The 23,240-nt window shown below is 48.0% G+C and overlaps 1 protein-coding gene across 1 annotated transcript; it reads right to left on the bottom strand.

Annotated features, from left to right (window-relative positions):
* Nucleotides 1-209: 209 nt before the first annotated feature.
* MLEC (malectin) lies at nt 210-15,437 on the bottom strand. Its single transcript, XM_033220364.1, has 5 exons — nt 14,784-15,437; nt 8,059-8,237; nt 7,013-7,189; nt 6,861-6,918; nt 210-5,704 (listed from the first exon to the last, which is right to left on the bottom strand). The coding sequence occupies exons 1-5, from the start codon at nt 15,013-15,015 to the stop codon at nt 5,475-5,477; spliced, it is 876 nt and encodes a 291-aa protein (XP_033076255.1). The 5' UTR covers nt 15,016-15,437; the 3' UTR covers nt 210-5,474.
* Between the last annotated feature and the right edge of the window lie 7,803 nt (nt 15,438-23,240).

Here is a 23,240-nt window from a genome sequence, read left to right on the forward strand (position 1 = left end):
AGTTGAAATGCCCAGGAAGGGTTTTACAGAATGATTCCCCTAAGCAAACATCCCAGAGAGAAGAAAAGCAAAAGACACACAGCTACATGGACAACAGTCCCCAGCCTCATCACAGGAGAACTCTTCCGAGCCAAGTGAACCCCTGGGTCTTCTTTTTCCCACCCCATCACTTCAGCGCTTTGTAATCAAGTTCAAATTCAGTCCCAACACAGAGTGTCACTGCAAATTGTTTATTAAAACACAAAGCAATGGACAGTGAAAAACATCCTGATTTTGTACTTTTTGGTGGGAATGGGGTGGGACATGGAAGGGGTAGGGTCAGATGGAGACAGCCCAGAAGGAAAGCCAGCTCTATCCACCCCTACAGCCTCCCCAGCCAACCAGGTTCAAAGTTCGTCAATTATATCTCACTGTGCCGCTGTCCACACATGTTGTGGCTACTGACAAAGAGTTGGTTTGGCCTCCACAGAGAGAGGATGGGAAACTAGAAGAGAAGCTACAAGGGCTAAGAACTTGACGCTTTCTCTCCAGTACGTGGTACAGAATAGAATAGCCAGGCCCAATGTGGAAGGGTGGGGTTGGTTTCCTGACAAGCCAGGTTAGGTCAGTAATGGTTGAAGAGGCTGCCCTGAGCTCAGAATGGGCAGCTGGTCCTAGCCTGGGAGAACTTCGTGGAAGGAAAAGGTAACATTCCTTAAGTTCAAGGAGAGAACCAATCCAGGGTCAAATTTCTTTTCATTCCCTGGATCACAACACACCAGGGAAGAGAGGAGTCAAGAATGTCTCTCCCTGCCAGTGCTCCCCTCCTACCTCCCAACTCGGCTCTCCCTTCCCAACAGTTGTCCTTTGAAAGGACGGAAAGCGCACTTCAGTTTGTTGTTTTTCCTCATACTGAAATAAAGCACTGAAGCTCAAAATAGAGGTGAGAATGGAGTTCTGCTTTCCCCAGTGCTATGTGCCCCCATCTCACAAGACTGCCTGGATGCAAGAGGTGCCAAGGCCCTCTCTGCCAACTCAAACAGGCGCTACTGTTTCCCTGGCTGCCAGCACAATCCTGGCTCCTTGTGTTTATACTCCTGGGGGAACTCGTCCCAGGAGATCCATCCTGCTCTTTTCCTGCCAACCTAGCTAGTCCCCATATCACCTGCTCTTATCAAGATGATCTGGCCCCCCATAGTAAGCCAGACAGAAGGCAGCTGGAAAGGACAGGCCAGACTGGAAGCAAGCCACACAGATGCAAAGAAGAAATCCGCCTTCACTAGGCAGCAGATCTATTGGTACCAATCTAGTCTCATAACAAAATGAGGAAATCTAGCCCTCTTGCCCCAGGAGAGGTTTAAATACAGAGAGTCATAGCTTGGACTGAAAGAGAAAAATTGCTCCGATCTTTCTAAATCTTGAACATTAAGGCTTCTTTGCAATTTTCTTAGAGTTCTTTGATCATTAATTATATCTTTCCATCGAAGAGAAGCAGATTTCTTCTGAGATTTCTGAACGGTTCCTGAGTGTTTCTGGTTCTGCTTCCGTGTACTATCACTTTGCCTTGCCTCAGTCTCTCCTTCCTCCGGGGCCACAGAAGAAGGCCCAAAGCATACCCATCCTGCCCTTGGAAAAAAAAAAAAAAAGAAAGATTCGTCTCTCACTTTGGAAAGCTCACCTACTCTCCTAGGTCATTTTGGAGAGGCATGGAGGACAATATTCCATGTTGCCATTTGATGCCATTAAGGATCCTCAAGGCAAGAAGACACTTGAATTATGCCAGAGTAGGCCAGTCAAGGGGAGGGAAGGGACAGGGAAGCAGCCCCATGGCAGGGACTATAGGACCCCTGCCCAGACCTGAATCTAGAGGGAATGCCCCACCCTGGCTCAGAGCAGGAAAGGAAAAGGCACTGTGCTGACCGGGGTAGGTCCTCCCCCGACCCCCAGGGAGGGCAGAGAACCTGCTCATTCTTTCCCTGGGTTTCCCAAGGTGAGCCAGTTTCTAGGGAAAGGGATGTTGGCACAAGGAAAAGGAAAATGCTGCTGCTGTTTTCCGAAGTTCTCAGCTGAGGTTAGAAGCCGTAGCTAGGCCTTTCCTAGAGGCAGGATAGGAAGGAAGAGAAATTCCTTACACCAGAAGCTTCTCCCAAGAGATAAGTCAAAACCACAGTTTAAAGCTGGACCGAACAGTTCCCAGGCACAGAAAGGGGGAGGTAACCCTAACTCAAACTTTGCCCTCTCATCAAAGCCTAAGTGTCCGCTCACGTGATCCCAGTAGCTCTTAGGCAGTGACAGCAAGAGAACACGAACACACTTTCAAACCAACAGGTGGCCCTGTAGGCAGGGCTAGTCTTCCCGGGAGTCTAACGCCATTGACACCTGAAGAAACTATCTTCCCAGTGATAAGAACTCAGGGTGTCCACTGAGCAGCCTCTCCTCAACAATGGAGATTTTTCAGAAAAATGAATCTGGTTTAAGGGACACAAATTCCACAGAGTTTCTTGGCACGATGTTTCAGTAAGCATGAGTGAGACCCAAAAAAGTCCGATTAGAGACCAACTGGCCTCAAAGCTAGACTGCAGAACTCTCAGCCAATCTCTGCAGCAGACATCTGCATCATCCTCCCAGAAATTCAACTCAGGCCATACTTCTGGCAAGAGAAGTTTCACCCTGACTGTCCTAGTTTTCAGCCAGCTGGGCTCAGTGGGGTCTAAAAACCTAGGACAGAGTGTAGATCCAGTAGAGGAGCCCGGGCCTCTCCTCCACCCACCCCTCACTGGTACCCCTCACCACCTCCCATGCATTCCCTATGGTGCAGCCTCTCAGTCCTAGCACTAAGCTCAAAATGCAGATAGGGGAACAAACAGTGCAAAAAGCAAAAGGTGAACAACAGAGTAATTCTTGACACATACAGTACAAAAATAAAAATAATCCCACCCCTTTAACCTAAACTTCATGTACCTGTATCTTGGAGGAGCCACAAAACAAAAACAAAAACAAAAACAAAAACACTTTCAAGTTCAGCATCATGAGCCAGCTGTGGCCAGCCCCAGGCAGCTCTTGTTAACTGGATAGGCTTGGCTCCAGGGGAGTCTACCCCAGCCCCCACCATACTTCTTCCTGTTTCCTCACTTCCCCTTTAGTTTTTGTTAGCCATAGAAAGATGTTCCTTCCTTTCGGACACAACCAGAGAGGAAAGCGCCCATCCCTAACCCTGAGCTCAGGGGAAAAGGGTGGGCTTGGAAACAGAGGCAGAAGCAAGGCTGCTTGGCTTACAGTACCATTAGGAAATGGCCCCAGGAGTCAGGGCTTCCTTCTGAGACTCTGAGTCACTGAAGGGATGTGTTGAGGTGGAAGGCGGGACCCCCTCCTTCCTCAGACAGACCCAGGCAAACTAACAAACAAGGCAAAATGGAGGCAGCCAGTCCTCCTCCTTCATCTTGACTAATCCAATGACAGTGGCCCAGGGCTTTGGGGAATTTCGATGCGACAGGAACCAAAGCTACTGCCAGAAAACTATTTAGTTAGGATGTCCACTGCCGCAGGCAGGTGGTCCCCAAGACCAAGGCTACAGTACCTTATCCTTTAGAAGCAGGGGAGCTGTGTGAAGCACTACGAGAAGTGTACCTCTGACTGCAGCCTCAGGCCACAACCCTCCAGCTGCCTGACTCAATACCCTAGCACTGAGACCCAAGTCACAGCAAAAACAACAGGCTACAATTCTCAAATGACTAAATGCTGGCCTGGAGTCATCATTAAAGAGCAAAAACCCAGGACATGAGCCAAAGAGCTACCTATTTTGTCACATAAGGAGCAGTTCAAATATATAGAGCTCTTAAAAAACATATCTAATAAAGCAAACTCAAAATTAAACACATTCTAGAAAAATGGGCCTGGCCTGAGATCCTATATTGACTGCTCCAGCCCAAGCTGAAGCTAATCCTGCTGTCTCCCATCCACAAAATTCTTTTTAGCTTGGCTGGGTCCTCCTTCATTGTTGCCCTAACTGGGAAATGGACGACGGTGACCAGAAAGGAGGGGACCAGGGAAGCTTCATTTCCTATAGAAATTTTTTCAGGGAATTCAAGACCGACACTTAGATGCTAAGGTTAGCTTCAGAGCTGCCAAGGCTCTGGCTGACTGGAATTCTTTCAGTCCCATCACACCAAGAACCTGACTGCTACTTGGACAGGGAAATGAAAGGACAGGGGAGGGAGGGGCATACTATTAAGATCAATAAGAAGCGTCACTGGGCCTATATAGCTAATTAGTCTAGTTCCTTGAAGTAGCTCTAGGCATAAACCAAAACTGGCTGAACTGTGACACACAAGAACATGGGAATAAATGAACATCAGATACCAGACACTCTGAACAGTGGTCAGTCACTTAGTAGGGCTCAAGTCTCTGAGGTTGCTCTTAAGCTATGCTAACATAAGCCTTTTCTAATCCAAAGACCAGAAGAGACTTTCAAGGTCAAGTGTTCTGTTGCTGCAGGCTGGAAAGCATCCCTGCCCCCTGGCAGCAAGACCCTACAAAGGGGCCAGTAAAGAACTGCTGGGTCAGGTCCTCCTGGCTGCTGGCTCAGAGATCCAGGGAGGGAGGTACCAACAAGGTGAGGTGGTAAAGGAGAAGACATTCAAGCAGAGAACCCCAAATCCCCGTGTCTCCTTCCCTTCTTGGCTATAACTTAGTGGGATGGTTGAGAGGGAGAAGAAATTTCAAATGAGCCAGATTAAGGAAACAAACAAACAAACAAACTGAGAAGAAATCAAGTCCCCAAAAGGCACTGAAATCAAAATGATTTGTTGTGGTAACAAGTCAGAGGCGATCTGAGGACCCAACATAACCTAATCGTCTTGGATGCCGGACAGTCTATAACTAGCACATGCCAGGGAGACAAGCAATGACAAAGCTCAACACTAAAGGTGGGACCATCACTGGATTAATCCAGAAAGGCTTCCAGATAAGGAAGCATTTTCTTTCTTTTTTTTTTTTTTAATCTCCCTACTTTTCCACCCCTTCACACACGTTCTTTCAATCCCAGGACATCTGAAGTCTTATCTAGACATAACTTCAGAACATACCTAACCCCAGTGCTGGTCGTCTCAGGTAATAAGATGGCATTTCCCTGCTGTTAATTTCTAACCTAAAAGAAGGAACAGTGACTCCTCTGAGTTCAGAGTCCTTTCCACTAGGTGTACAAATGAGGATCCTTGAGCAGGAAGGATCCAGTTTATCCTAAATATCCTCAAGAGGAAAGAGACGGCTGGGGGCCAGCCATAAAGAGGACGAGGACCTAAGCAGGTCTGGGACCAGGTGGTGAATGAGGGCTGCTCTCTACTCGCTCTGCCTCTTTTTGTCTCCTTTAATTGGTGTTTTGTTTTTTGTCTTTGTTTTTTTTTTCATTAATCATTGTGAAAAATATAGAAACCAAAACCAATATGGCTGGTTTCTTTCCCACACCCCTCCACCCTGTTCAGGATGGTCATTTGTTCTCACAACCGGCAGAGGCAGAAGAGGGTTGGAATGAAGACTCCAAAGGCCACCAGGATGGGAAACATGAGGCTGCTGTTGTCCGAGGCATAGGGGTTGGGTGTGCGGGGGCCTGACTGCACCCGGTTCTTATTGGTCTGTTTTTTGAGATTAGACCCTTCATCATATTCTTCTTCTTCTTCTTCCTCTTCTTTCTTCTCCAATCCCGGATGAGGCTGAAGCTTTGGTACATCTAACACAAGGAAGAAAACACTGTTAAGACCCATAGCATGTAAGTCAGAGAGACCCTTAAAAGCAGCAAATAAGCCACAATAAAGAGATTCCTGTGATTGAGCCCAGGTCCAGAGAAAAGACCAGAAGTAGCAGAAATAGCCTCTGGTCTACAGAACAGTAGAGTCCTGCAAAAGCCTGAGATTTAACTAGGAAGTAGAAAAAGCCCTGCTCATAGGGAGGCTCACTGTCTCACCTTCTGCTCTACTTTGACAGAGCCCCAATATGACCAGACTGAACAGGGACAATGACCCGATGCCTAAACTTTAACCTCTCCAATTCCCGCCTCCTCCCACAAGCCCACATTCCCTTTTGATTCACACCACAACTGAAGAAAAGGTGACCCAGAGAGTTCTGGGTTCCCAGCACACACTGTCCCTCTGTCCTGCCTCCTCAGGGACTTAAACACAGATCTGTTTGGTGGTAAGACATCCATCCTCCTAGATGTCATAATATCAGCATTTGGAGGACATCAAGACAACAGGATGAAATCCTCAGTGCATTCAAGATAAGTTGGGAAAAGTTACAGAGGTGGAATGGGGGAGAGATGTCACAAAGACACAGCTTTCTCTGCAAAAATCAGCCTGAGATGCTGGCAGCCAGGAGAATCTAAACCCTGAGAAAGAGATACACTTTAAGACTTGATCCGAAGGATAAGGAGACATAAATAAAGGAAGTTTTGTCCCAGTGCAGTCCAGCAATGCTGGAATCTTTCCGAATATACCAAAACCCTACAGGACTCCTTTTACCTTTTTTTCCCCTAGGAAAGAGATGTCAAACAAACAAAATAAGGACAAGTTTTAGATGATCCCAAATGACTGCAAAGGTCAGGGTACACCAATAGGTACCATTATTAATCCCAATTTATAGGGAAATTAGAAACATCCATCCAAGACAAACATCTGATTAAATGGCAGCAACAAGATATATGTAAGACCTGACTCCAAAGCTTGTGGCTAGTACCATGTTATACTTCATCCTCATGCAACTGACTCTCAATCCCCTACAATTTAGCTTTAAGTGTTTCCAAAATAGTGATCAGCTCAATTACTTCCCAAGGGTTTCCTCAACCACATCCTTCCACCCAAGTCAAAAAATCAGGTCAAAACACAACTTACCATCCACCGTCCCAGCCATGATGTAGAGTGCACAGACTTTGGGATTGTCATAGTACCCCTAGGAAAAGGGAAACAGTAGTCAACCCCACACAGCAGCAAACAACTTCCCGTGTACCCACTCTCTTCAGCAATGGGCAGAATAGGGGAATTACCTTGACAAACTCAATGTAGAGTTTCCCTGTGAAGGTGGACACCTCCCCCTGGACACTCAGCTTCCCCTTTCTGATGCTCATAGGTATAATTTCATCGTGAGCTGTGCTATGGCCAACACGATCAAAGATATCCAAGTCCTTCACCACGACGTGGCCATTCAATCGTACATCAAATACCTTCCAGGATAAGAAAAGGAAACAATTTCAAAACCATCGGCTTTACATCCTTTCAAGCAGTTGGGCATCGTGCACCTTTTTGGGCTTCAAGTTCAAAAATAATTTAAGAAATGATGGGTCTGGGCCGGGCGCGGTGGCTCAAGCCTGTAATCCCAGCACTTTGGGAGGCTGAGGCGGGCGGATCACAAGGTCAGCAGATCGAGACCATCCTGGCTAACACGGTGAAACCCCGTCTCTACTAAAAAATACAAAAAACTAGCTGGGCGAGGTGGCGGGCGCCTGTAGTCCCAGCTACTCGGGAGGCTGAGACAGGAGAATGGCGTCAACCCGGGAGGTGGAGCTTGCAGTGAGCTGAGATCCGGCCACTGCACTCCAGCCTGGGCGATAGACCGAGACTCCGTCTCAAAAAAAAAAAAAAAAGAGAAATGATGGGTCTGGATATCCAGGGTGGCTAGCATCCTTAACCCGGGTCAAATCAAAGCCATATTCCTTCGCTGCCCAGGAGGTCTTATACTGGCTTTAAGGAATAAAGAATACAAACAAAAAGCTTAGCATAGGAAGAAGGAAATTCACAGGAAGGGACAGAGGAAAAATAAGGCTAAAAGTAAGAAAGTGCGGCAAACCATGGAGGGAAGTAGCCAGGAGGGCCTTAACAGGATCCGTGAGTTGCCAAAACAAGGATTCTGGCTTTGCTTTCTGTCATTAACCCCCAAGGCAAGTGCAGCCTTGTGGACTATGGAACGTGCTTCTCTAGAGCTCATCTGTTGTTCTTTTCTGGAGAGGCTCTCACACTCTCTATCCCCACAATAGTGGATTGTCCAATAGCAGCAATGTCCCACTGGTCAAGCAGCAGCCTGACTAGGCCTCACCTTTTGCTGGGACTGTGCAAAGTAGACCTCGGCAAATTTCAAGACCAGCACGTAGTCCCCCTCCTCTTTGATGGGCACTTCGTAGCCAAAGGTCTCCTCATTGTACCGCTCAGTTTGATACAGGATCTGGTCCTCAGGGTTGGAACGCAGGATTGGCAGTTTCATGCCATAGTCTGAGGCTGAGGACAAAAGACAAAGAGAAAGCACATCAGACGCAAGACACAAAAGAAGAGCAAAGACCTCAGAACAGCCAGAGGCATTTCCAGGGCAATGCTAATAACCCTCTCCATATAAGGGGCCACCCACTCTGCACCTGGCTCCAAACAGAGCTCCAACAAAGGCAGGAATCGTACAGCCATTACTATGGAAGAGTAAAATGAAAGAAACTAAACACTAATCAGGCCAACAGCCCCTATAAACCTCAGAGCAGAACTTTCTAAAAGCACATTAAAATGATTTTTTACCCCAACTCTATGGAGAACAAGTCTAACTCATTATCAGAAGAAAGTGCTGTGTTGCAGCTGCCTGGTTCCCCAAGAGGGAGGGCTTCAGAGAAACCTCCTAAAACAAGGGGGATAGCCAGGAACTCCATACAAGATGATCAAGTGCAAAGAATGTTTTCTCTCATTCAGAAAAGCCCAGAGTCTAAAACAAACAGGATATCTGCTTGGGAAAGTCATTCTTCATTGTCCTTACTAATAAAATTCCAGCTTTAGTTGTGCATTTTTTTTTTATAATTTTCATTCAAAAAGTTCCAAAGCTGGTAAAAACAGGCATACAAAAGAAAGGTGTGATGCTAATTTCCTTACTTCCCACAGACTCACAAAACTCTACCTCACATACTCACTTGAACATTCACTTAGATAAACCAACAGTAGAGAAAAAAGTTACTACGGCACCTCCAGTGCCTAGCACAGGACCTGGCACACAGTCACCACTCCTACAGTTTGCTGAATGAACAAATGACATTGAAGGAGGTGCCTGCAAAGCAGTGAAGTCATGCCATTCTGTCCACAAGGCCAGAGCATCCTGCAGGGAAAAACAATCGGCCTAAGATGTCCAAGTCCTAGGGGAGTCCCCTTTCACATTTCACAAACTGACAAGGAAAGAGAGAGGGTAAAAGTAAAAAGTTACTTACCTCGGGTCAGTATCAGAAGAGTAGAAAACCCCTCTTGCCCCGGCCCTCTCCCAACCTTGGTATAAGACAGTTGTATATATGTTTTCTTCTTCCTCTCGCACAACACACTAAACTCCTGACCTCAGGTGATCCACCCTCATCAGCCTCCCAAAGCGCTAGGATTACAGGCATGAGCCACCGCGCCAGGCCAAATCTTTTTTGTGCAAATATAAGATATCACATTTCAGTCTCAGAGATAAATAGTTCTGCTTCCTCCAGAGAGTAGCCTGACTCCTTTATCCTATAAACACAGCAAGGCTTTCCAGTGCTCCATAAATATACTTTCCCAGCTACAGATGTAGCAGTCATGTAGTCTCTCCTCCCGCATGAAATTAAGATTTCAAGACTGCCTATGACCATGAAGACACCTGGCAACTCGATCCTTCGGGAGCCGGCCAGGGGCTGTCATCCCCAGAGCTTTATTTTCTGAATTACCAACAAGGGAGAGGACATGGCAAAAGGTAAAAGATTAACAAAAAGACCCAGTGGCTGAGGTCAAGACCTCAAAAAAATAAACATAACTGTTAACGGTTCCTGTAAGTGACATTAGCCACGAGATCAGATGGACCGATGAGACAATGGAACAGGAAACTCATTGCACTTTTGTCTTCAGACTTTTTTCTTCCTATTTCTCCTCAAGAAATCAAAGAAGAGTAACTGAGCAACGCATACAAAGGATGTACTGCTAACATGTTCCCCCTCCTTTCCAGCCTCGAGAAACCACTGCCCTGGGATACAAACCTATGAAGACTGAAAGACTGCTATTTCTCTTCCAACTGAGCTCTAAGAATTTCCTTCTTCCATGAGGACCGTGATCCTCACACATCTGGAACATGAACTACATTTGATTTATAGATACACAGAAAATTGTATGCATGTGCGGAGAGTTTTTTTTGTTTGTTTGTTTGTTTTGAGACAGAGTTTCGCTCTTGTTGTCCAAGCTGGAGTGCAATGGCACAATCTCGGTTCACTGCAACCTCCACCTCCCAGTTTGAAGGGATTCTCCTGCCTCAGCCTCCCGAGTAGCTAAATTACAGGTGCACACCACCACGCCTGGCTAATTTTTTGTATTTTTAGTAGAAATGGGGTTTCGCTATGTTAGCTAAGCTGGTCTTGAACTCCTGACCTCAGGTGATCCACCCGCGTCGGTCTCCCAAAGTGCTAGGATTACAGGCATGAGCCACCACGCCAGGCCGAATCTTTTTTTTTCTCTTGCCAAGTGGAAAAAGTGAGAAACTGACAGTAATGTAATCTGTGGCAGTCTCAGTCCCACAGCGAAGAAAACTCAACCATGTGAATAAAAATTACTTAACAACCTTGGAATTACCTTTAAAATATTTCCCTTTAAAGCCCAAGTGGCTTTCCCAAGAGATCTGCCACATGCAAAGTTGAATTTGCCTGAGTCCCAAGAGATGCAGCAGCAAATAAGGATTTTTCTTCCCTCCTTAGCCTTTATGCATTCACAGCGAAACAGATTTCTCTAAAATACAATGAAGTAGACAGTCAGAATACTGCTGCAATTGGCATAATATAACTCAGTTAATCAAAAAGGAAGGGGGCCGAACGGCCTACATTATGTCTGCTCTTTCTTGTTTTAGACAATGTAGTGACTAGACTCCTTGGAAAATTCAGCACAGGGTTCAGGAAAAGACAGACACAAAGTGTCGCTGAACAAGTTGTTTTCTCTAGGTCTGTTTTCTCGCCTATAAAATGGGGACACCACCTATCCCACAGCATTGTGGTAAGGATAAAACAATCCGTATAAAGAGCTCAATACAATGTCTCACACAGAGAGAGACACAGAAACAAGGGTGTGCTAGCCAGGCAAGAATATGCACGTGATAAGCACTAAATAAATGCCTCCACTTAAGGGAGTTTAGGGAATGGATCAAAAGAAAGGGAAGTAATAAAACTAACTGGAAAACTGCAACTGGGAACCACAAGAGCAGGAAAGCCAGAATAAGCAGAAGCCTGTCCTCCATAACACAGCTGTAGAGCTCCCCTTGGTGCTCTAGCGTCACTCCCCACCCCACCCTCAGGTCTCCTGGTCACTAGACTGTTCTTCTGGATCACTTCTTTCTCAAGTGAGGCCAGTACCTAAAGAATTGTTCTGAATGGGCTGAGACAGGGAACCCAGGGATTCAGGGACCTGAATTTTCTCCCTGTGAACTTCCACTACTTGGAGGGCCTGCAGATGAAGCCTGCCTGTTAGGTGACAGTAGAGGTAGAGAATTCTAAACAAATCCCATGGCTTTGAGCAAATCAGAGGCAGCAGTGACTCCTCTCTCATCCCATCTTTCAAGCTCTTATCTCCCCAAAGCCAAATCCTTCCCTGGCTGAAAGAAAGGCAGCCCAGGAAAGGGTCTTCCTTACGGTTACAGCATTAGCAACCCGATAGGCTCTGGTACCCAGCCAGCTTTTCCCCCCTCTGGAGCCATGTTCTGCCCTATTTTTAATTCCATGTAAAAGGTCATCAAGGGAAAAAAAAGCGACAGACACTTTAACCTACTCTGGACAGGAGCGTTTACAGCCTTATCAGAGATTTCTAAAGCATGAGAAGTTTTTTTTTTTTTTTTTTGAGAAGGAAAACAAGGCTCAGAGATGCAAAGCAAGTTTCTCAAGGCTGAGCAACTTTAGCAGGTATCTTTCTGTGAAGAGGAAATAGCCTTCCCTAAATTCAAGCAAAATTCTATGCCCTCGGGTCAAATAACTAGGTCTTTTCCTAGTCAGAGTGAAGAGGAACTCAGAATGACCAAGTTACAAATCTGGAACATGGTCAGGCGTGATGGGTCACGCCTGTAATCCCAGCACTTTGGAAGGCCAAGGTGGAAAGATCATTTGAGGACAGGAGTTCAAGACCAGCCTGGACAGCATAGAGAGACCCCTGTGTCTACAATAAAAAGCAAAATAAAAAATTTTAAGTAAATAAATAAAACCCCTGGAATGTGCCTGATACCAAAACCCCAATGGGAACGCTTCTAAACCACCACTTTCTGTAGTGGTGCTCCCATCTGTGGAAGCACACAGGCTGAAAAAGCCTTTCCCAGGCTGTAAGCACTAGTTACCCTCAAGTCAAAAATGAAATTCAATAAATATTTTGAACTGCTTTTGAAAGCATAAGCCACTACGTGCCCTGGGCCACACACAATTACAAGAATGTTGAACTACAAAGGAACTATACAGAAACAGCAAGTTCAAAAGAAAGCCAAACCCTTATCTGGACTAACTTGGTAACAAATACCTGAATTCATTCAACATAAAATCAACTTTTCTCAGCATGCTGGTAACAATATCACAGGCAGGTGGGAAAAGAAATAAGGCATCCAGTTCCTATTGCAATCAGTGTAAATAGCTGCACGAGGCGAGGGTCTCCAAATACGTGGCACACCCTTATCCAAGCAGGCCCAGAAGAAAGGCAGCGTGACCAGCTGGACTTTCTTTGGTGCGACTAACTCCTTAGTATAGATAGAGCTGCCTCCTGAGAGTGCAAGCTTATGCACATCTCAGCCCTGATCTAAAGCCAGCAAAATGCTTTTCTCAGGAACCTGGTAAGTGCAATGTTGCAACAAGCTGGTCCAAACTGCAGCTGACAAGCACCACCTCCCATTCCCCATCCATGCCTTAATACTGCTCCAATTCTTACCCAGATTGGTAGAATGGAGAGGGGAACCTTAGCAGGGAACCTTCATTTATACAATGCCCCAAGGGCCAGTGTCCAAAATAGGACTCCAGTACACACGAGCTTTGGTAGGTCTCATGTAATTTTACCTGCTACAATAAACTCCTCCCAAGGAACTGCAACCACGAGCCAATAACCCAAGGACAGAGATCTTGGCTGATGCTGACCAGGCCAAAGAAACACACACACACCTGCATCAGCAAATTAAAACCAGAATTTCTGAGTAAGGTCAGCATCTGGGAACTAAACCTGTGTGGTCTTACTCAGCTTTATCCTCTGCACAACAGACCAAACAGGACGATGTAACCAATGTAAGGCCTGGTATCTGCTAAGTGAAAAGAAACCATCCGCTCAGTGCCCTCACCACAGCTATCTCAAGAGACAAAGTCCACAAACAGTCTAGTTTCCTCAAGGGCTCCTTCCTCCCTGCCCACACTCGTGAAGAAAGAGGAAGGGTCCAGGATAGAGATAGTAATAACCTCCTGCTATGAAGTCTGGCTTTGGCTGCTGTTACTGCTGCTAAAGACTGGAGCCCTGAGTCAGCTGAACCTAGGCTACTGTGATCTACATGCCAAGGCTCAACAAATTCCAAGACAAACATAGAACTTCAGAAAACAGCCCTGTGTCCCAAGACCCTCACATGTGTGAAAGGCAATAAACTCCTTAGTATAACAAACTCCAGGACACTGCCATCGACTTGGGAAGAACTAACTCCTTTAGTAAAAGCAAGAGCCAAATCTGGGCATCGCAGAAAAAGAGGGAGAGAAAGTGAAGAGTGAGTCTGTCTCCTGGTTGTCTGCAGGTGGCATACTGCCAATCTGGCTGCCTCTGAACCCAGCATACAGCGTCGATCTCCTTCCAACACACGAAGCAAAGAACTTCCTTCTGAAACCTGTTTTCCAATCCCTCCAACAGAAGAAACAAAGATTATAAAGTAGATCTTCCAAAACAGTGGTCTTGGGGCAACCGACATCAGAAGCCCCTGGTGCAGAAACCTGGGTCCCAGCAAAAAAGCTCAATCTACTATAATCGATTTCGAGTGGGGACTAGGAATCTGCATTTTTAAGCAGCTGCCCTGGCAATTCTGACACACACTAACTTTGGGAAGGGAACGGCTGTGTTAAAAACTACTGTTGCCCAACAAATCACAATCATTTTCCCCCTAAGCTGGAATTAGAACTCTCAGGCTCACCTAGGGGAGGTTGTAAGCATTCTCTGAGAGACCATTCGGATTCTTACACAGGTTGACCCAGTTCACCTACAGCCACCAGCCTCACGTGCAGGATGGCTTCCATAGAACCACCCTCTGGGGGCGGCCTGCAGATTCTACTTTTAAGCACACATATTCTTCGCTCGAAAAGAGGGCGGGGGAGCAGGCTACAATCAAACTTTCCTGGCCCATCCTCTTCGAAGATTCCTTCCTATTCTGGCTAAGAATCAAGCCCCGCTCCTGCAGAAGGGGCAAGGAAAGCGGCCGATTCCTGGGTCGACAAGAATCTCCCAAGAACTGTCTCGACAGGAGAAGCAGGGGCACCCATGACCTACAACCCGCGAGGCCTGGAGGTGGCAAAAGGCAGCCTTCGTCATTTCTCTCCCAGCTTGGATGGGAGTGAGGGGTTGAGAAAATGCAGGATGAGAAATCTAAATATAACTAACTTCTCGCCAACTCTCTGCCTGTATGACTCTAGGTACCCTGGAGCCAGTGCCAGGCCCTGAGCTCAGAGCAGGGCCCCGAGGAAGCTGCAGAGAGAAACTTCGCTCCAGAGACGCGGCCCCAGGGTTGAAAGGGGCTCGGGGCCCGTGGCCCCCGGCCGGCTGCGCCCAGCACAGCAGGCCCCGGATCCCGCGGCTCGGCAGGACGACTCTCACCTCGGCCCACCCGGCCTTCCAAAGGGTCCTTGCGGAAGTGGATCCCGTGCACGTCCACATGCGCCTCTCCGCCCGCGTTGACCGCCCAAATGACGCTCTCGGGCAGCCCGGCCCCGGCCGCGCCAGCCACGCCGGCCACGCCGAGCCCCGGTCCCTGGATCGCCGGCAGCAGCAACAGCAGCAGTCGCAAGAGCGCCACAGCGGTTCCCTCAACCGTCCAGGCTCCCAGCATGGCGGCCACCACCACGGGGGCAGCCCCCGCCGACCCTCGTCCTCGGCCGGCTGCCAGGCCACCCCGGACTCAGAAAAACAGCGCCAGGAACCGCTCCGCCTGAGTCGCCGGGGACATGTCGCTCTCAGGCCTCCTTCTTCTCAGCCACGGGTACCGCCTCCCACCTCAGGGACAACCTACCCCGCCGCCCGCCCCCGGCCACGACCCTGCAGCCAATCAGCGCCCGGCCCTCATTAATTACCCACCACCCCGCCGGGAAGCGCCCGCTCATTGCCTGTCAGGCGCGGGAAAGGGCGTGGCTTCTCCCAGGCACCGGCCCAGCAGTTGGGCACGAGATGGAGCGCGCGCAGAGGGAGTGAGTTCGGTTGAAGCGGCGGTTCGATGCGGAAGTGGCGGGTGCAGCGCCCAGGCGGCCCCGGAATCCCACAGCTGAATGGGAAAGGTGGCCTGGGGAGGAAGGTTTAGGGTAGGGCGCACTGACACGTCGCCAGCACTTCCGGTGCTCCCGCTCTTGAGACCAAATAGGCTCTGGAGGGGGCGTGACCGACTTTCCCGCCCCCTCTTTTCTCAGGGAGAAGCGTGAGCATAAATTCTAGTAGGAGAAGCAATGGACACTCTCCAGACCTAAGAGACTCAGTCCTTTTCCCCGCGTGAGGGAGACGACTCATGCTTTCCCAGAGAGGCCGCGGACACAGTTCTCCAGGGAACGAGTCCCACGAGGATAAGGCCCCGCCCCCTCCCCTTAGCGGGCTCGGGGCGGGTGGTAGCGTCCAGACGGCCGTCCAATGAGAAGGCTCCAACGCAGCGGAAACGCGTGGCTTTGTGAGCGTGGGGGCGCCAGGCTGCTCGCGTCTCCATGGCGACAGCCTCTGGCCGGCCTCCCTGGCGTAGGGGCGGGACCGGGGCGCCCTAGGCGCTGGTGGGAGTGGCTGCCGGCGGTGCGCAGACTGGAGGCCCGGACCGTCCCGCACAGACACGGCCCGGGCTCCCTCCTTGCACCTTCACAGTTCAGCCGGAGCTCTCCCACACTGGCGACCCCTGCGCTTCGGTCGCTGTTCAAATTCCCATTTTTCCGATGGGGAAACTGAGGCCCAGAAAGAGACTGAATGTTGTCAAAGGGTCGCACCGCAAGTGTAGGGCAGAGTCAAGGCAAAAAAAAAAAAAAAAAAACATAAATACTGGTCGATTTAGAAATTCTCCCTAAAAGGAAAAAAATGTATCAAGTCCCTACTACTAGGGTGTCAGATTTGGCAGATAAAGTATGAGAAGCCCAGTTATATTTGAATTTCAGATAAGCAAATGGGACCCACTTATACTAAAATAAATGCACTGTTTATTAAAATTCAAACTTAACTAGACTTCTTGTATTTTATCTGACAATCCTACCTGCTACTTAGGCAACGAGCTTTGTGCAACTACATAAACAAAAAACACACCTGGGGTCCCGCATGAGAATCATAGACTTTGCACAACCCGTAATGAAATTGTTTAGTTAGAACAGTGATAAGTGCTATACAGGAACAAAACAGGGTGCCAAAATACAGACTATCAGTGGTGCATCTGAATGCACCCAAATTCCTTCCCCTGACCCCAAATTCAGACCCCTCGGGGGTAACTTTTGGAAGTGTTCCCTCCCGGTCTCACTTTCCCCCCTATTTTGCAAGCATCTGGCCTTGCTTCCTCCCATAGACATGTTTTCTGTCAAAGGTGTTTCTTTTTTTTTTTTTCCTTCTTTTTTGGAGACAGTCTTGCTCTGTCCACAGGTTGGAGTGCAGTGGTGCAATCTCCGCCTCCCGGGTTCAGGCGATTCTGCTGTCTCAGCCTCCTGAGTAGCTGGGACTACAGGCGCGTGCCCCCACGCCTAACTAGTTTTTAAGTTTTTATTAGAGACCAGATTTCACCATGTTGGCCAGGATGATCGCCATCTCCTGACCTCGTGATCAGCCGGCCTCAGCCTCCCAAAATGCTGGGATTACAGGGGCGAGCCACCACACCTGGCCTCTTGGGGTTTTTAATTCTACTCTTCTCTCTCTCAAACTGTCATCTTCTTAGGATCTTGACAACTGAGAGGTTTCAGTTACCCTCAAAGGAGGGGTGTGGTGCAAATGGGGAAGAGAAACACAAGTATTGGTGATGGGGCTTCCTCCGTCCCAGGCAGTTAGCCTGCAGAGCCCATGTACCACTCACGGATTGCATTGCCACCAGGAGCTCATGTTTATTTCGTCCTCAAGGCAGTCTAGTCCAGGAGAAACAATCACAAAAATGGATTAAATTTTGGGGGAGGCCTCTAAAGCCCTTCTCTTGGTCCGTCGTGTCTTTGGTCACCCCAGAGGGTGAAGAAGATACCCGGCTAGCTCCTGTTATTGGGCCTTTCAGATGCCATTCATGGTTGGGCCCATCTTTGTACCAAGGAACCTAGCTCTCTTTCTGAGATCCAGCTGCTCATGAATTAGGCTGTCCTTTCTGTAAAACATAAATTCTGAGACCCTGGAGACAGCACACGGGATCTGAGCATGGGATCTGAGACAGGCTGCCTGCATCCCATGCCCAGTCTCATTTACCCACTGTGTGGCCTTGGGCAAGTGATGTACTTCTCTGAGTTTCAGTTTCCTCAGTTGTGAAATAGAGATACAGTCACACATCACTTAATGGCAGGGATGCGTTCTGAAAAATGCATCATTAGGCAATTTTGTCATTGTACAAAGATCACAGAGTGTACTTACACAAACCTAGGTGGGGATAACCTCCTATACACCTAGGCTATATGGTCTAGCCCATAGCTCCTACACTACAAACCTATACAGCATGTTACCTTACTGGATACTGTAGACAGTTGAACACAATGGTAAGTATTTGTGTATCTAAACAAAGATACAGTAGACACACAGTATTGGCCAGGCCAGTGGCCCATGCCTGTAATCCCAGCACTTTGGGAGGCTGAGGTGGGTGGATCACTTGAGGCCAGGAGTTCGAGACCAGCCTGAACAACGTGGAAAAACCCTGTCTCTACTAAAAATACAAAAATTAGCCAGGCATGGTGGGGACGCACCTGTAATCCCAGCTACTCAGAAGGCTGAGGCAGGGGAATCGCTTGAACCCGGGAGGCGGAGGTTACAGTGAGCTGAAATCACACCACTGCACTTCAGCCTAGGTGACAGAGTGAGACCCTGTCTCAAAAAAAAAAAAAAAAACACACATATATGTATACACATATATATATACCTATATATAGCCAATATTATAATCTTACAGGACCACCATCGTGTATGTGGCTCATCATTAACTGAAATGTTATGTGGCACATGACTAGAGTCATTTATTTTACTTACTTATTTTTCGAGACAGAGTCTCACTGTGTTGCCCAGGCTAGAGTGCAGTGGCATGATCCCGGCTCACTGCAACCTCTGCCTCCTGTGTTCAAGTAATTCTTGTGCCTCAGCCTCCCAAATAGCTGGGATTATAGGCATGCACCACCATGCACGGCTAAATTTTGTATTTTTAGTAGAGACAGGGTTTCTCCATGTTGGCCAGCCTGGTCTTGAACTTCTGGCCTCAAGTGATCCACCTGCCTTGGCCTCCCAAAGTGCTGGGATTACAGGTGTGAGCGACTGCACCTGGCCTGGAATAGTTTCTATTTCAGAGGGCAGACGTGAGGATTAAAGAAGGTAATACAACCACATGAAGAAGAGGAGGAGAAGGTGGTAATGCGTATAATAAAGTCATTGGAATTGATAAATAAGAGCTGAAACAATTGTTTAGATACTCTGAGAACAACCACCGTAGCCACATAACCAAAACTTGAACACCTGATTTTCCAAAATGCTAACTCTAAACATAAAGCACAAGAATAAGTTTTCTTCCCTTATTAGCATGATTCCACAGAATTAAACCAATTAGCCATAGACAAATCAGCTTAAACAGCTCTATTTGTCTTTGAAAAAATATGTCAGCCAATCATGAAAAGGGTCAAAATACTTCCTCTTGTGCTACAACTGCTGTCAATTCCGACTTCTTGCCAATCTTGTAATCTCCCGATTCACAAACTCTTCCTTTGTATGCACAATTAACTCCTGAAATTTTAACTTGATCTGATTTTATTTTTGACAGATTCATGCCTGGCACAAGCCAAGGCACTCAACCGATTGTTATTCTGAAATGAAAGTCTCAGCCGGGCATGGTGGCTCATGCCTGTAATCCTAACACTTTGGAAGGCCGAGGCGGGTGGATCACCTAAGGTTGGGAGTTCGAGACCAGCCTGACCAACATGGAGAAACCCCATCTCTACTAAAAATACAAAATCAGCCAGGCATGGTGGCGCATGCTTGTAATCCCAGCTACTCAAGAGGCTGAGGCAGGAGAATCACTTGAACCCGGGAGGCGGAGGTTGCGGTGAGCCGGTATCGTGCCATTGCGCTCCAGCCTGAGCAACAAAAGCGAAACTCCGTCTCAAATAAATAAAAGAAAGTCTCTTGAATTCTTGCCTTGTGAACTTGTATCACCATCTTGTACTGTAAGAGGCTGCTAGATCCATGCTTTTTTTTTTTTTTTTTGAGACAGGGTCTCGTTCCGTTGCCCAGGCTGGAGTACAATGGCACAATCATGGGTCACTGCAGCCTCTTCCTCCCAGGCTCAAGGGATCCTCCTACCTCAGCCACCCAAGTAACTGGAACTAGAGGCATGTGCCACCATGCCCCACTAATTTTTTTTTAATGTTTTTGTAGAGATAGGGTCTTTTGCTATGTTGCCCAAGCTGTTGCGAACTCCTGGGCTCAAGCAATCCTCACACCTCGGCCTCCCAGAGTGCTGGTATTACAGGCATGAGCCACAGCACCTGGTCCCAGATATATGCTTTTAGGAACTCTTGATAAAATTATTTGTAGCTGCAAATCCGTATGAGTCTGCAGCGTCTCAATTCTTGGCTGGGCGTGATGGCTCACGCCTGTAATTTTGGCACTTTGGGAGGCCAAGGTGGGCGGATCACCTGAGGTCAGGAGTTTGAGACCAGCCTGGCCAACATGGAGACACCCTGTCTCTATTAAAAATACAAAAATTAGCTGACATGGTGGTATGCACCTGTTGTCTCAGCTACTAAGGAGGCTGAGGCAGGAGAATCACTTGAACCTGGGAGGCAGGGGTTGCAGTGAGCTGAGATCACGCCACTGTACTCCAGCCTGGGCAACAGAGCAAGCATCGATCTCAAAAAAAAAAAAAATTGTGCACCTGAGGTGGTATCAGGAGTAGGACCCCCATATTGTACTGTAAAAGGCTGTTAGAGCTATGCCTTTTTTTTTTTTTTTTTTGACGGAGTCTCTCTCTGTTGCCCAGGCTGGAGTGCAGTGGCACGATCTCAGCTCACTGCAACCTCTGCCTCCCGAGTTCAAGCAATTCTCCAGCCTCAGCCTCCTGAGTAGCTGGGACTACAGGCATGTTACCACATCCAGCTAATTTTTGAATTTTTAGTAGAGACAGGGTTTCACCATGTTGGCCAGGCTGGTCTCAAACTCTTGCCCTCAGGTGATCTGCCCGCCTTGGCCTCCCACATTGCTGGGATTACAGGCATGAGCCACTGCGCCCGGACCTTTTTTTTTTTTTTTTTTGAGACAGAGTTTCACTCTGTTGCCCAGCTTGGAGTACATGGCATAATCATGGGTCACTGCAGTCTCTACCTCCCGGGCTGAAGGGATCCTCCCACCTTAGTCTCCCTAGTAATTGGAATTAGACGCATGTGCTACCATGCCCCCACTAAACTTCTTTTTTTTCTTTTTTTTGTAGAGATGAGGTCTTTTGCTATATTGCCCAGGCTGGTCTCAAACTCCTGGGCTCTCCTTGTGCCTTGACCTTCTAAAGTGCTGGGATTACAGGCACGAGCCTCGATAGGGATGGGGGCAGAAGACAAAAAGGTCAAAGTCAGGCTAGAGGGCCCGAACCCAGGGCAGGATTATATCCAAAAGCACTGACCCAGAGGGGTCCCCAGATAGTCCCAGGTTTGCTCTCAGGACAGACCATGCAGAAGGCAGGGAGTCTGAGCCCTGCGAAAGCTGAGAAGAGTGTCAGTCCCTAGGTGGCCCTGGGCCCAGGCCATTTATCTGTAGGCAATGAGGAGTTTGGGCTCCAGCCTCCCATTTCCCCTCCCTGCTGTGGAAGGTCGTCCCCACCTGAGAGCCCAGAAACACTTGGGGTGGCATTTCCCCCTCCTTAAGCTGGGGCTGGTTTGATGCAAACATTTCTGCAAATCCTCCAGCACTCTCTCAGGATGGAGGACTTGCCCTCGGTAGAGTAACAGGAACCAAGATTTGGGGGACAGACAGAGCTGGGTTCAGTTCCTTCCTCAACGGCTTCCCGGTCACATCACTTCCTTTCTTGCCCAGTCTCCTTTCTCCTGAAATGCACGTCGCATTGATGTAAGGACTAAATAGGTAGTTCTTAAATGGGCAGCAGTTATTTTCCTCTGTGAAAGAAAGGTACACTTTTTGTAGAAAATGCAGACGACATGGAAGAGACTTTTTTTTTTTTTTTCCATATAGAGTCTCACTTTGTTGCCCAGGCTGGAGTGTAGTGGTACGATTTCTGCTCACTGCCATCTCCGCCTACCGGGTTCAAGTGATTCTCCTGCCCCAACCTCCTGAGTAGCTGGGATTACAGGTATGTGCCACCATGCCCGGCTAATTTTTTTTTTTTTTTTTTTTGAGACAGAGTCTCGCTCTGTCGCCCAGGCTGGAGTGCAGTGGCCGGATCTCAGCTCACTGCAAGCTCCGCCTCCCGGGTTTACGCCATTCTCGTGCCTCAGCCTCCTGAGTAGCTGGGACTACAGGCGCCCACCACCTCGCCCGGCTAGTTTTTTTTTGTATTTTTTAGTAGAGACCGGGTTTCACCGTGTTACCAAGGATGGTCTTGATCTCCTGATCTCATGATCCACCTGTCTCAGCCTCCCAAAATGCTGGGATTACAGGCTTGAGCCACCGCGCCCGGCCTTTTTTTGTACTTCTAGTAGAGATGGGGTTTCACCATGTTGGCCAGGCTGGTCACAAACTCCGAACCTCAGGTGATCCGCCCACCTCGGCTTCTCAAAGTGCTGGGATTACAGGCATGAGCCACAGTGCCTGATCCAAAATTCACTAAAATTTCATCCAAAACTGAAATAAGGCATATAAACCCAGGCCCTGACGGAGCCGCTTCTCTTTTTTTTTTTTTTTTTTTTTGAGATGGAGTCTCGCTCTGTCACCCAGGCAGAAGTGCAGTGGCCGGATCTCAGCTCACTGCAAGCTCCGCCTCCCGGGTTATGCCATTCTCCTGCCTCAGCCTCCCGAGTAGCTGGGACTACAGGCGCCGCCACCTCGCCCGGCTAGTTTTTTGTATTTTTAGTAGAGACGGGGTTTCACCGTGTTAGCCAGGATGGTCTCGATCTCCTGACCTTGTGATCCGCCCATCTCGGCCTCCCAAAGTGCTGGGATTACAGGCTTGAGCCACCACGCCCGGCCGCAGCTTCTCAATAATCCTTGGTTCCTACTTATCTGATGCTCTTAATGACCTCAAAACGTTGGAAAAATAGGTCATGTCCCCATTTTTGCAGATGAGAAGCTGAAGCTCAGAGGGTTGAGTAATTTGTCCAAAGTCACATAATGAACAGACAGAATCCAATGTTTTGGCATCTAATATACTTCTTTTCCTTTGAGCCTGGCTATGTAGCAAACATAGTTTGGTGCAAATCACAGCTCTGCTATTAATCACTGTGTAACTTTGGGTAGATGAATTCACCTCTCTGATCCTTAGTTTCTTCATCTATGGGATGGAGAGAATAATTGTGCCCACCTTGTAGGATTGTTGAAAATAAAACATATTTTAAATGAACAAAAAATTGAAGGATTTTTTTTTTTTTTTTTTTTTTTTGGAGATGGCGTCTCGCTCTGTCACCCAGGCTGGAGTGCAGTGGCGTGATCTCATCTCACTGCAACCTCAGCCTCCAGGGTTCAAGTGATTCTCCTGCCTCAACCTCCCGAGTAGCTGTGACTACAAGCATGCACCACCATGCCCGGCTAATTTTTGTATTTTCAGTAGAGACAAGGTTTCACCATGTTGGCCAGGCTGGTCTCGAACCCCTGACCTCAAGTGATCTGCCCCCCACTCAGCATCCCACAGTACTGGGATTACAGGCGTGTCCCCACGCCCGTCCAGGAAGTGGTTTGTAAAATTAGCATTGTGGGACCATTGAGCGCGTAGCTAAATGA

Source organism: Trachypithecus francoisi, unplaced genomic scaffold, assembly GCF_009764315.1.
Source record: "Trachypithecus francoisi isolate TF-2019V2 unplaced genomic scaffold, Tfra_2.0 Lachesis_group11, whole genome shotgun sequence".
Classification (NCBI taxonomy): Eukaryota; Metazoa; Chordata; class Mammalia; order Primates; family Cercopithecidae; genus Trachypithecus; species Trachypithecus francoisi.